Source organism: Thunnus maccoyii, chromosome 24 (assembly GCF_910596095.1).
Source record: "Thunnus maccoyii chromosome 24, fThuMac1.1, whole genome shotgun sequence".
Classification (NCBI taxonomy): Eukaryota; Metazoa; Chordata; class Actinopteri; order Scombriformes; family Scombridae; genus Thunnus; species Thunnus maccoyii.
Genome location: NC_056556.1, coordinates 18,243,068 through 18,257,628, shown reverse-complemented (window position 1 = coordinate 18,257,628; position 14,561 = coordinate 18,243,068). Strand labels below are relative to the sequence as shown.

The 14,561-nt window shown below is 37.7% G+C and overlaps 1 protein-coding gene across 6 annotated transcripts; it reads right to left on the bottom strand.

The window, feature by feature from the left end:
• Positions 1 to 1,024: 1,024 nt before the first annotated feature.
• LOC121892233 (uncharacterized protein PB18E9.04c-like) lies at positions 1,025 to 13,600 on the bottom strand. 6 transcript variants are annotated; one of them, XM_042405133.1, is made up of 15 exons: positions 9,268 to 9,348; positions 7,712 to 7,796; positions 6,299 to 6,331; positions 5,249 to 5,293; positions 4,913 to 4,945; positions 4,373 to 4,414; positions 4,169 to 4,222; positions 3,841 to 3,882; positions 3,637 to 3,690; positions 3,309 to 3,350; positions 3,105 to 3,158; positions 2,698 to 2,736; positions 1,603 to 1,635; positions 1,243 to 1,377; positions 1,025 to 1,138 (listed from the first exon to the last, which is right to left on the bottom strand). In XM_042405133.1, the coding sequence occupies exons 2-14, from the start codon at positions 7,773 to 7,775 to the stop codon at positions 1,265 to 1,267; spliced, it is 648 nt and encodes a 215-aa protein (XP_042261067.1). In that variant the 5' UTR covers positions 7,776 to 7,796; positions 9,268 to 9,348; the 3' UTR covers positions 1,025 to 1,138; positions 1,243 to 1,264. The 6 variants fall into 6 exon arrangements, with proteins under 6 accessions (XP_042261067.1, XP_042261068.1, XP_042261070.1 ...); XM_042405134.1 differs by lacking the exon at positions 9,268 to 9,348 and adding an exon at positions 8,456 to 8,539; XM_042405136.1 differs by lacking the exons at positions 4,169 to 4,222; positions 4,373 to 4,414 and having other exon boundaries at positions 9,268 to 9,775.
• Positions 13,601 to 14,561: the final 961 nt, after the last annotated feature.

Here is a 14,561-nt window from a genome sequence, read left to right as displayed (position 1 = left end):
ATTTTGCTAACAAATAAAAAATAATACATCCATGGAGATAATATATACAAAACTGTCCTGAACTTCTTGCATTGCCATTCCCAAAGAAATTATATGTGTGATTATAAACCATGTTTACTTCACATTAATCGTCTCCACTCATCATGTAATAAACTGTGCACATGCAAATATAAAATAAAGATTACGAACTAGCTTCAATTGCGTATCAATTCATATCATATAAAAGCTAGATCACCTAAATCAACCAGATTCATTAAAGTCAATTTCATTTTTTGTATAAAAAGTATATAACGTGGTCTAAGGTTAGAGGAGGAGGAAGGGCCACTTAATGACCAAAACAATGTGGAGATCCTCTGGAGAGTGTTCACATTTGATTTTTATGACAGTCTGTTGTGAGACAGAGGAAAGAGTCAAGGAGTCGCAGCAACGGGACTTTTCGCAGCGGATATTTTGTCCCAGTAAGTCATGATAGTGTGACAGTGAGCCAGCGTGCACAACACCAGGACCTTGAAACTAAAACAGCTTCTTCAGCTTTCTGTCCCTGTCATAAATCTGCCCATCATGTACTTCACTTTCTAAATAAATAACTATATAAACTTTTTATAACAGGAAAAGAACAGGTTACACAAATAATATTCCAGCAATAATGACAGCATGATGCAGTAATTAATAATGTTATGTGTGTTTGACAGGTCAGAATATCTGCTGTGAACTGCAGTTACCTCTGCACCCCACCAGGGGGCTTGCTCCCTCAGTTTGGAACCAATGATTCCAAATCAGTGTATGGTGACCCAAATAATATGGTTCACTATTAAGCTTAATACAAATTAATGGACACAAAAGTTCATGATCATCTTTATTAATTTGCCAAAAGTGGCAAATGGAGTGGAGTGTCTTCCACCAGTCACCATCATTACCCTGCAACATGTGTCTCTTTAAGTTTTTGTTATGCTTAGATGTTATGGAGACATAGAGTATCATAACATGTGTATTTGAAATACAATAGATTACTACACTGAAAGAATTATTTTAATGACATATAAATGTTTAATATTCAGGTAATAGGATTAAGTTCAGGCATATTCAGGAAGTCGTCATCATCCAACCCTTCCTCTTCCTGCCTCCGCGCTGGAGAGATCTGTTTAGGCCACAAGAAACGTTTTATTTAATGAAAAGGTGAAAATATATATGAAAATCATATATTTTTTACTCACACAATTCCTGCTGTATCCCCACACTCACCTCGAGGTCCCAGAAATGTCACTTAGTGCACATTCTGTGAAAATGAGTGAGCCACCAGCTGCATCAGCAGGAGCAGTTCCTGATTTTGATTTTCAATGATTGTGCTCAGTTTTTGGACCATGTCGCCATGGCAATCTGAGGAAGAGATTCGAAAAGTTTCATTTATTTTGTTCCTGAAATAGCTTGTTGGAAAGATACCATGTTAAATAAATAATAATATGCAGAGACATTACTCAGCAAACATGCTTCAACATGTGTTTTAAATTGTGTGGAAGAAATTACAACACTACACCTTAGTCAAAGTAAAAATAGAGGAAACCGAAGTGTCTGAAGCTTGAAAAGAAGAGGTCAGTAACTCACCTCCTCCAGCGGGTTCATCACTAGGTGTCACAGCTGTGGGAACATTAACAGAGTGGCAGCATGATCCTCTGAATTTATTATTTTAACGTCTACTGTAGCCGTGGAAATATGGTTGCAATTGTTCAACATGGTCTAATTCTTTCTAATTTGCTAGAATGCTAGAATGAACTTTGTCAGAGGAAAGGCTTTTGACTCAACGTTCAGCTTTTTTTTTTTTTTTTGCCAAAACCTAAACACATGGTGGTGCTGTCCACACAACAATTTAATCACTTGATCCTCAAACTAAGTGGTTCCCTAACAGGGAGGTCAAGACTTTAGATACATCTGTGTGAAATACTGTATGTTTATGCTTCACTAGATTACTTTCTTCTTCAGACTTCCAGAATCAGCTACTGTGAGTTACTGATTGTAATCATCATGTTCTAACACGTCACCGATCACAGCAGCAGCTTTATAATCTGACTCCACTATTACCTTCTAGCTCCACAAAACCCCCTGTTCAGATTAGGGATTATATGTGTGCAGTAATGTAAAGTTTATCCAAAATACATTGAGAGTCTATATGTGACACTGCACAGTAAAACAAACCAAACAAGCTTATGTGAAGAATTTCAGTGAGTAATTTAAATAACAGTTATTTAAGAATTATATTTCATAGGTGAAATGTCAGAAATGCTATATGCCTATATGTGAATGTAAGTGAAATATGGATCCTGCTTTCTAACTAGTTTTCATTTGCTCTCAATCACAAAACATTGTTAAATTACATTGTAATTTCTATTATTTCCAATCAGTTGAGCTACTCTCCAGTCTTTTCATAACCCCCTGGTAGGGTCACTGGTTTATATTATTGGAATGTTTCAGCTTCATCATCATCAACTGTGACAACAAAGTAGCAGTTGTATCTCCGATCAGATGCTTAGATATAAAATAAGAGTACAAAAGCATGAAAAATATTAAATAACAGTATAAACATATCAAATATATGATGCACAATATCAAATTGAAGAGGAAATAAAGCTTTTGTTTTTGGTGGCCATGATCAAATTAATCCCTAATTAGAACTTTTTCTAGTTTCATATGAGACAACTTTACCTGGATGCAGAGCATCGTCCAGACTGAATCCAAAGTCATCTAGGAGTCAAACATGTCACAAAGTTTAAAATTAACTTTTTTTAGCTTTACCAAACATCTCCAAATGAATGTCTTCTTGGCAAAACTTTATTATTTAAACTTTATTGTTATTATATTAAATATAACCCAATCAATGCCTACAGACAGGTGACAGATTAAAGGAAAATAATGATGTGAACCACATGCTGTGAACTCCACAGTCAACAAATCTCAACCCAGTTGAACATAGAAACAGGGATTATGTTTTGGAAGAATGCTGTTCATCCCTCCAGTTGATTTATAATAATCTATGACAGAGAACACTGAAGCTGTTCACACTACATGTTGTTTGTCACATATCTGTATGTCAAGAAGAGGCAAGAAATTACCAGTTGGAAGATGTGTGGACTCACTTCCTGCAGCAGTACTGGAAGGTATGGGATCTATGGATCAACAGGAAAAGTATGTCAATATGTTGATCCAAACCTCAGTACTGTATGTACTGCAGTGATTCTGATTCTTTTACATAATTGAATTACTAGAAGTGTGATAAAGAGGGAAGAAATGGATTAGTATGAAGTTTGTAGACTCACCTGAAGTGGGATAAGTAGGTTCAGGTGACGTTTTAAGGTTTCCTGTAATATAGAGATGCATGAATAGAAGCTTCACAGTTTTTTACCTTGTGCCTTAATTCCTGCAAACCTGTGACTCATATAATTGGGTTTTATAACATAACAAATCAGTGATATCACTAAAAGAAGTCCAATCCTGACTTTTTTTTATTTGGAAAATGGTCACACAGAAGAATGCTGTTCATCCCTCCAGTTGATTTATAATAATCTATGACAGAGAACACTGAAGCTGTTCACACTACATGTTGTTTGTCACATATCTGTATGTCAAGAAGAGGCAAGAAATTACCAGTTGGAAGATGTGTGGACTCACTTCCTGCAGCAGTACTGGAAGGTATGGGATCTATGGATCAACAGGAAAAGTATGTCAATATGTTGATCCAAACCTCAGTACTGTATGTACTGCAGTGATTCTGATTCTTTTACATAATTGAATTACTAGAAGTGTGATAAAGAGGGAAGAAATGGATTAGTATGAAGTTTGTAGACTCACCTGAAGTGGGATAAGTAGGTTCAGGTGACGTTTTAAGGTTTCCTGTAATATAGAGATGCATGAATAGAAGCTTCACAGTTTTTTACCTTGTGCCTTAATTCCTGCAAACCTGTGACTCATATAATTGGGTTTTATAACATAACAAATCAGTGATATCACTAAAAGAAGTCCAATCCTGACTTTTTTTTATTTGGAAAATGGTCACACAGAAGAATGCTGTTCATCCCTCCAGTTGATTTATAATAATCTATGACAGAGAACACTGAAGCTGTTCACACTACATGTTGTTTGTCACATATCTGTATGTCAAGAAGAGGCAAGAAATTACCAGTTGGAAGATGTGTGGACTCACTTCCTGCAGCAGTACTGGAAGGTATGGGATCTATGGATCAACAGGAAAAGTATGTCAATATGTTGATCCAAACCTCAGTACTGTATGTACTGCAGTGATTCTGATTCTTTTACATAATTGAATTACTAGAAGTGTGATAAAGAGGGAAGAAATGGATTCGTATGAAGTTTGTAGACTCACCTGAAGTGGGATAAGTCGGTTCAGGTGACGTTTTAAGGTTTCCTGTAATATAGAGATGCATGAATAGAAGCTTCACAGTTTTTTACCTTGTGCCTTAATTCCTGCAAACCTGTGACTCATATAATTGGGTTTTATAACATAACAAATCAGTGATATCACTAAAAGAAGTCCAATCCTGACTTTTTTTTATTTGGAAAATGGTCACACAGAAACATGAATACATTTGGTAATTTTTCCCGATTAGTTTTCCATCTTTTCAATTAACATAGAGAAAAAGAAACTAAAATGTTACATATTAATAAATGAGAAATGAAAAGAGGAAACATGCTAACAAAAACTAACTTTGTAACAGTTGGAAACATTAAAGTAGCTGATGAATTGTGAAACTTTAACTAAAATCTGCCTTAAAATGTGTCACAAAACTCAACCTAAGCCTCCAGAGGGCTTTTAAATTGGTCCTGATTGACTCTCAAAACACATCCCTGAACTTTCAATGAGCACGCTGTCATTACCATTTTAATGTCATCTGAAGTTACTCACCGTCACCACGAAGAAAGTCAAACAAATGAAGTCCTGTTTGAGAAAGACATGGAGAACCATTACAAAATAAGATCCCCTCCCTGCAGCCAACACTGAGTTTCATGATGTGAAACTCCATCAGAAGGAGTTGAGGTTAAAACACTAAGCTGGGAAGATATTTCAGGATTTGTGATTATTATCGAAGGCTTTGACATAATCAGGGAATGCATCTTTAAACTCCTCCTCAGAAATAAAGTCGATCTCACATGCTTCTTCCTATGTTTTTGCTTTATTATATCTGACTACATTATTAATCATGTTATGAAAAAGATACAACTCAAGCATTTGCACACTCACCACTCCAACGCTTTGGTCGGTCAGCAGCAGTTTGGTGGTTGGAATCTGTGAGAACAGAAGTCCATCATTGTATCAGTACAAAGCAGTCTAATGCATTTACCACAACCTGACAACCTAAACGTGTTGCATTTATGGATTATACAAAGCATGAGCTGATAACCTGCCTTTTACTGCATGTTTATGCCCAATTAAAAACTAAACTGGTACAGGTCCTAATGTGGATTTAAAGAGGGGATCTGTGTTAAAATCTTTTTTGAATACAATTTCAGTTTTAATACAGTTTCAAGAATGACTCCCAACCACAGTAAAAGGTTGATATAAAGAATATATTTACTAGTTATTGAATTCAATGTAAATTAATCGAAAATGCAGGAGGCTAGATTCATAAAGCTGAACTATTAATGAAGTTTTGGGCGTAGGGGCCTTATAGAAGGGTGGTGTGGTGATTAGTTGTGTGACACGTCTAATACCAGGGTGGCAGGACAAATGGTGCAATGAAGAGGTGTTAACCAAGACGTCTGATGAGATCAGCGGTCATTTCTCAATCAGAAAGCAGGACATGTTTGGACTCGCTTGTCTTTGTCCACCGGTCCTCATCCTCATTAGGAGCAGAGTTAGATAACACAGTGTGACTCATGCTAATGCTCTGATGTGTCTCTATTTCACCATCTCATCACACCTTTCATTTCATATCTATCCTCTCACGACGTCACAGTTTTAGTTCACGCTTTTAGGATTCCTGGAACTTCACATGTTTCATCTTTTGGCCCAAGTGTTTTGCATGTCCTGCTGATGAAACAGCCTTATACAGTATCTTGTCTGTTCTTATTTAGAACCATATCTTTTACTGAACATGCATTCATCTATACAGCCAGTCCCTCAGGTCTGGATGGAAAACCTCTGAATATACAAGAAGCAGTCCTGAATCACCAAACTCCTCACTCAGTTAAACTCTATAACTCCTAATATTTCTTTAATATTATATATGTGTATATTATGTTTTAATGGTGTTAAACATTAAACAGCGATATTAAAGTGAAGGTAACTCACCACTGTCATCCAGGGCATCAGAGAGATCAGATCCTGCATGAGGAAGACAAGGAACAGCATTAGAAATCACCATCAGGTTATCATTCTGTCCATCAGTGTTTGACCTACAGTACATCTCTACAGCCAGCAATACAAACATGGGCTCACTGTTTGGGTGTTGCAGGGAGTCATACAGTCAGTTTTGTAGTTGTTATGTAGCACTGACTGATGCTTTGGATACCATGAGTTATTATAAATAGTATCCCAATAGAAACATATGCCACTTATTAACCAAGATGTTGGAAAACTGTTCGCAAGTAACCCAACCAGAATTAATTTTATTCTGTAATGAAGACACATAATTCCTTCATTATTAATTCAAATCCCAGTCTTGCACATCCTCACTGTTTTAGTTATCGTTGCCTTTCTTTGGTTTGTTTTACCAGCCCTTCATCTTGTGTTTACAGGCCAGACTGAGTGTATTTCTACAAGCGTGGAGGCTCTTTCATCACTGGAAGATGTCAACCAGGCTTTCAGACAGAAATAAGACCATTTTCGTTCACGCCGATGTTTGTCTTTAAAGTTGATTTTGATTCCAGTAATTGCTTTTTTAGATGTGAGTGCAGGTTTGATGATGGAGTAAATTCACTCCATTCTCAAGCTAAAGTTAATTGGTGTTTCAAGAGTCGCAGCTCCTTAAAATGGAATTAAAACAAGCTTAAAGAAAGGCTTTTGTTCAAAGTGTTTTTAATGAAGCAAGCATCAGAATACCACAGATAATTCTATGTTATAATGAAGTATTAATCATATTTTTTTGCATTAATAATACAAAAATCTCTACTCAAATAAATATACAATTTTAAAAAATCATTGACACCACCTATCATGTTCCAAGTGTGTTGGTTTGAATGGATTTTAAACTGGAACACTAACTATTATGTAATAGTGGGTATCGTTATAATATACAGTACTGTGCAAAAGTTTTAGGCATTTTAGATCCAATGTGCTTTCTGATTCTTTTCCATTATGCAACACAATCAAGGAGGCGTCTGATCGTCCCAAATTTATTCTGCAGTATGACAGTGAGCCCAAACATTCAGCCAGAGTCATAAAGAACTATCTTCAGCAGCAGGAAGAACAAAGAGTCCTGCAACAGATGGTCTCTGATCTCAACATCATGGAGTCAGTCTGGGATTAACATGAAGAGACAGAAGAAGAACTGTGGCAACTTCTCCAACATGCAAGAACAACCGACCTGCCAAGTACCTGCAAAACTGTGTGCAGGTGTATCTCAGGTCAGATAATACTACCCTGCTGCAAAGCAACTGAGCATTTGCAGACTTTCAGGTATCACATTCAGAAGGTAAATCCATACTATAAGCATGCACTGATCATTACAAGCAACTTTAAATAACAGTGTAAAAATGACCTTACCTTTTACTGTTACTGTTCCAGTAACCAGAAATAGAAGGAAAGTGATCCTCAAGCCAAACTTCATATTGACTGTAATGTCTCACAGCTATGAGTTAAAACGTCAGAATGAAAGTCAGTGGCGGTACAGTAGATGTAGCAGTCAGGTGCAGCTGCAGTCTGACTCCTACCTTTTAAAGAATAAACTGGGTGTGTCTGTCGGTCTGTCAGACCTTCATCACATAAAGCACATTGCAAAAAATCTTAAGTAATGTGTTTTTGTCAGGTTCATTAAGTACAATCAGGCACAATTAGTGGTGAGAATGATTCATGTCAGTCTGTCAACAGAACAGGTAACCTCCCAGCGGGCACTTTATACCTGCATGTCTTACAGAATACTTAAAAACTATTGTGAAATAACTTTTTATGTTTGCAGTAACGATTATTTCTCTTTAATTTACCAGTCATTCCAATACTATAATTAACATATAGTAAATATATGTATTAATATATAGGCTATGATATAATTACAACTATTTAAATATTTTTTTTAAATGATGAACTTTTATTTACATAGCACTTTGCTGAACACAGTTACAACACGCAAAAGAGACTACACTGAAAGATGTGTGGGAAAGAAATGAATAAAAAGCTACGATTGATAAACGGTCAATAATAAAATACAGTATACATGTAAAACATAGGTAAAGGGAAGTTGAATAAAACAAAGGAGGAATTAGATATTCAGATTTAAGAGTTGATACTGACAGAGCTCATCTGAGACGCTCCATACTTGATAAGTTTAGTATTTTTGCCCTGAGCTGGGCTTCTCAGGCAACACGTCCTGTCATGCTGTGCACGCATATCCTTCAGTAGGATCTGCAGCCTCACGTGCGATGGACATATTTATTGAGCCAATGAAAATGCCCTGTTTTACCACGGGACTTTGGCCTGGTGACATTCTGAACATTCAGTAATTCATTCATCATGTAGCTTAATTCGCCATTTTTAATGTGGAGAACAGCATTATGTTTAAAAAAAATAGTGAGTGATGTTTGATGCTTATGATTGGTGCTTATGACTCTGTCTCTCATCCTCATTTAAACGTTTCATGAACATTATTAAGATATGTACATACGGCTCAAATGTGTCATCTAACCTACTTCTGCAAAAATATGTGCATTGATATTTTAAAACTGTTCTGGGTTTCATAAAGCATGACAATTTTAGAAATATAAGCATATTGAGGTATTCTAAAAACTGTTGTGCCAATAAACCCAAAACTGTTCAGGCAACATTCCCTGATATTCATATTAATCTTAAATCTTAAATTTAGAAAAATACTCCTCAGTAAAAACACCTGCTTCAGATTTTACCAGTCCTGGTCTCCCCTAACCATTTAGGAAAGAAAGAAAGAAAGGAAAAGAAAGAAAGAAAGAAAGAAAGAAAGAAAGAAAGAAAGAAAGAAAGATTTTGACTACATGTCTCAGCAGTACCAGCTGGTGCACTGACAGCGCTGACAAGCGTCTGCGGACGTCAGGAAGACTTCCCGCTGTGTGCGCGCGTGTCTGCAGCCTCACCGACACAGGCAGCGCGTGCAGACGGAGGATCCCCTCAGCTGAGATGCAGTCTCTCATCTCTCCCGTGTCCAAGGCGATCCTGGTGGCTCTCTTCATCTTCGCCATCCTGCTCATCCTCTATGTGATCTTATGGTACATCTGCCGGGACGTGGACTGTGACCACGGCATGTGATGGCCGAGGAGGAAGAGGAGGAGGAGGAGGAGAGTCGGACCTTCAGGTGACCCCCCGTTCTCGTTATTTACCTGCAGTCAGGCAGTGACAGCTGTGTGTGTGGGTGGTCTTGAAAGTAGTCTCTTCAACTAGGCTACAGATAGAGGGGATGAAGTTGGTGATGGCTACTGTAAGATCACTGTGTCATCTGTTTTCATAGTTTAAACTCTCTCTTCACAAACTCACTGAACTCTGCAAAACTAATGGCCAAAACTACAAAAACAAAAGCCTGGTTGTAAAAAGCAGGAATGTTTGCTTCATGACTAATGAGCCAGTCAGTCTTTATCTTTTTGTCATGGTTTGGGATATTACTTGTAAAAAAAAAAAAAAAAAAGAATTTAGAAAATCCCCTTACATCTGGTTAAAGTTACTACAATGAACTTTTAACTGGTTATGAAACAGTCTCATGATGCCTCTGATGACTCTAGATGACCTACATAAGCAAACGAGACCATCAGCGAGAAGATTGGCTGTTTTTGTATAGTTATTCTAAATGTCTGCCCTGCGAAATCTGTCAAAACGATTTACGGCAGGCAGATCAGAAGATGCTATGTTTACATTACATGTAGCATTGTAGCATGAGGGAGTACATAGGCGTTACTAGGACGAGGGGAAGACATTACGTTTGATAACTTTAGAAGTAAAAACAGACTTGTTGTTGCTTCCTGACTCATTTAAAAAAAAAACAGAAACAGAGAAAAAGAGAGAGAGTGTGAGCAAGTTGAGGGCAGAGAGAGCAGCGGTGGTTGTGCAAGCTATAAAGTGAATGAAGAGAGCGAGCGGCAGTGTCGCAAGAATAAAGGAATCTGAGAAATAAAACGTTATTTCCTAACTGTATGAATGTCACTAAAACAAAGTTACTTTGCTTCACCATCATCATATTACAATTTTTAATCTTTTATAGCCACGAATAGATACATCATAGCTATGCATCCTCCAAACAGCTGTGTTTAAAAGAGAAAAATAGTATTATTAAAGGGGACATATTATGAAAAACTCACTTTTTCAGTGCTTGTCTATATGTATTTGGGTCTCTGATGAGCCTACTAACACACAAGCTGTGAAATAAGACCACCCAGTCAGTTTGGTGTGGGCTGGTCTGCTCTCATGTGATTCAACAAGCCATTCAGATTTGATGCCCCTTTTTATGTCACATGGGGCAAAACTATGCTAAGCTAAGCTAAGCTAAGCTAAGCCAAGGGCAAAAAATTCGCCTGTAACGCAGGGCTGGACTGGAGGACAGAGCCCTGCTGAGCCTGGCCTGAGGCCTGGAGAGCTCTGCAGAAGAGAGGTGGCCGGGGAGCAGAGCCAAAGAGCCCTGCGTCACTGCTGCTGCTGCTGATGTCTTCTGAAGGAAAAAACACCCGATTCTGCTCTGATCCAGAGCAGTTTACCGGTGGGAAGACTTTATTTTTTTAACTTTTGGGATTAAGTGGATTTATCTTCAATCTCACCTCTCAACCTAGCCAGAGCTCATACCAGAGTCACACTCCACCTCCGCTGCTGTCATCAGTAATAAACATCTTAAATGCCTGTGAGATTATATAATTTTAAAGTTACACAGTATGTAGATATCTATATAGATCCACAACCTCAAACCTTTTGACTTCTGTTTGTACCTGTTTTTAATTGATTTTGTTGTAATTCTGTTTATTAATTGTATTTTTATGTTTGTTTTATTGATTTTCTTCTTTCTTGCTCAACGTCATTGTTAATGAGGTCTTTGCCCTCAATGATTGGCGAGTTTAAATAAAGACAAAATAAAAATAAATAAAATAAATATGTATAAACAATAACATTGTTGCCGTATTTATGCCTTTAGATGACGTTATTTTGAGTGAGGATGGAGCAGCTACAATGTTTGCATACCCCTGATCGATCTGAACTCCATTCAAAAAACAAGCATTTTAACAATTGTTTGCTTGCGGACAGACATGACAAAGGATGAATTCAGGCTTTTTTATTAATTGACAACATAATTTAGTTATTTCTGTATCCTTTTGATCTGTTTATTGCGATTAAATCACAGCAAAATCTAAGTTTATTTACACTCAAACAGGCCATTCTGAACAGGGCTTTTTAGACAGGATGAGAAGGCTGCAGTGGTGCTTGATCCTTGTGGTATTTAAACCAAAGCATGTCAGATACATTTTATTAAGACCCCAGGGAACTGTGGGACTTCTGGAAAAGGAGTATAATTTGGCCTCTTTAAAAATAAGTACTGTCTTTCTTTCACACGCTTCCAAAACCAATGCACACGCTGGCCAAGATCTTTATGAAACGAGGCGGTGGTGCTCATGGGAAATGCAGGCTTCATTCCGGGAAAACACTACCACTTTTGTCCACAGGGGCTGCTAAATTGGCCTGCATTCTTGGCAAGATTATAAGTATAAACCCCAAGACCAACCCATTTCACTGTCAGGAGACAGTGACAGTATAATGCATTAGTGATTTCCCGCTCTACTGTCACATGCTTTCCGTTTTGTTTTATGACTTGAAACTTGAATGAGATACACAGAACAGTAATAAAAAAAAACATCATGTAAGACTTCCAATGTGAAGATGCGTTAAGAATATTACAACGAGCAAGTTGTTTGGCTCTTGATATTTAGCAGCACCTGTTCCCTATTTTGAGTGTTCTCACTGTTGTTAATTACTAGACTTTTTAAGCTGGCTGCCACCCTTAGGAAAATCCTGACATTCAGTTACAAATAACCTTTTATGCCTCTTAATGTTGGCATGGGACCCCTTTGGCAGTTTGGCAGTTGCTAATAAAATTGAAGGTTTAGGAAATAAACATCTGTGACATTGTACTGCTGTTGTCATTCAACTCATGTCACAATTATAGAATCTGCATTCTGCAGTAGAGTATTTACCTCAGTATAATTTCATCAGTTGATGTAGCATTTCACATTATAGGCATCAAGTTACAAAATTAGGGACACTGAGGTCATGAGTCATGAAGTAATAAAGAGGTGATTCTCTTAAGCATTTGCTAAAGGAACTCAGAATAAGAAGAGGTAAAACAACACCTGTCTAAAAGGCATGAAGAGAAATAAAAAATCATTTCAGATATGCATTATTTACATTGTTTTCGTATATGTTATTCACTATGAATGTATTGTATAACGGGACTTGATTGGGATTGAAAATAAGTAGTTGGCGTTAAACTACATCCATCTCATCAGGCGAAGTTATGAAACAGGGCTATAAGACAGAGTAGAATCCATCCCATCTCACACAGATTTGATGTATAATAAATGTATAAACTGGTCTCTTTTTTCAAAAATACCTGCTAAGCAGCACTCACCAACAATGACTGAACCCTCTAGAAGTTTTGAGCAATAGGTCAAAACACAAATTTGGCACAAATCATCATTCCTGGCAGGTTCCAGTTCCTGCTGTGAGAATCATTCATTCCGTATCACTTAGTGTCACAATGGTTTAAAGTTGTTAAACTTGAACACCATATCCAGACTGTTTGCATGTTGTTTTCAGAAGCATGTATTACTGTTGACATGGCTTCCCAAATAATGAGTTCCCAGCATTCAGTCAGTTCAGCCAGAACCCTGTTCAGTCAAGTTTGAACTCAATTCAATTAAGCTCAGTGGAAGTATGACAACTCGTACACTACTACTAATGTATAGTGGAAATGTATCTTTGATTACTCCTCAGTAGAAGCCCGGCTCTAGACTTTGGCACACAGGTATTCCATATTACAAAAGTAAAATAAGTAATCAAAGCAAACCAAAATAACAAATTGGTGGGGTGAGTGTAGGGAGTGGATGAGTGAGTGTATGCTGTATGGGTGTTGTAGGGTGGAACAAAGGAAAAAGAATTAATCAGCGCAGGAAGAGAGAGTGTGAACTGGCAGCTTCTCCAGTGTTCTACATAAGTCACACTGGGACCAGGTGTGTCCCATCCTGCTAATCAGCCTACCATCTCACCAGAGAGTTGGATGTAGTAACACCGCTGGGTCTGCATACCTCTTTGAGGATTTCATTTGGTTCAGTAGTGGCATTGATGTTCTTGTTCTTCTTCACTGGTTGAGGCTCAGATCATGAAGATTGTTGGATCTCTGCATCACTGAGATGCTCGAATCTTTAGGTGTCTGTCAGTGGAATTATGCAGCTCCTGCTTTTAGTTCTTCTGGATGGATGGAGGTTTCGGTGTCAGGGAGTTGGGTTTTAAGAGTTTGGTGGTGTGTAGTTTGAGCTGTTTTTAGTGCTGGTGTCGGGAAGTGTTTTTATCTGCTAATATGGAATATGCAGCAAGTTTCCCTTAACAGTCTGAAAAGAAAATTAGGGACAGGTTCACAGTTTTTCAAGTGTGTCTTAAAACAACAGTCAGGTGTCCATATGAAGAGTGAAAGAGGTTTTCCTCGCTGTAATCATTCCTCCTGTTCATACTGGATATTATAAGAACCTTCAAATGTGCTTTCAATGTAAGTGATGGAGGCGAAAATCCACAGTGTGTCCACACAATCATTTAGTGCAAAAATGCATTTAAAAGTTGATGTGCCAGAGATGTGCATAAACATAAACTATGAGGAGGTCACTGATGTAGTCTGCAGTCCATAATCATAAGGGTCAGCCTCTGGAGACCCTGAACATCCATACTGCATTTAATAGTCTTCTGATATGTAGCTAACTGACAATTCAATAGGGCGAAAATTCCCTCCTCTCCAGATATTCCCCTGTGAGTGAGTCAGAAATCTGGATTTTCCTCTCACGCTCCCAGCAAAGACATAACAGAGTTTTGAGCATCAACCACCACTCCACCGTGGAGTATCCCAAACATCAAATATATCCTGAAGACAGAGAATTATTCCGCTCCACCGCAGACCTTTTTCCCCCTTCCCAACATGAATGAATGTGTATCTTTGTGACTGTAGAGCATGCAAAATGACTCAATAGTGGATATTGATTCATCCAGACCAACAGTGTACGTTCACTGAAAACGGGCTTTTCAGTGACGTGGGATACATCTGATGTCCAGCAGTTCAACCTGTGAAATTAATTATTTTTGCATATTTATAGATTCTGGAATTTTCAGTGAGGGAGAAGATGTCATTTTAAGGGTT

Excerpts from the sequence above, each read along its gene's own strand:
- LOC121892233 (XM_042405133.1), bottom strand. The coding sequence starts at position 7,775 with ATGAAGTTTGGCTTGAGGATCACTTTCCTTCTATTTCTGGTTACTGGA. Across the intron at positions 6,332-7,711 it reads TGGAACAGTAACAGTAAAAG|GATCTGATCTCTCTGATGCC; the intron begins GTAAGGTCATTT and ends TTCCTCATGCAG. Across the intron at positions 3,159-3,308 it reads ACCTACTTATCCCACTTCAG|ATCCCATACCTTCCAGTACT; the intron begins GTGAGTCTACAA and ends GTTGATCCATAG.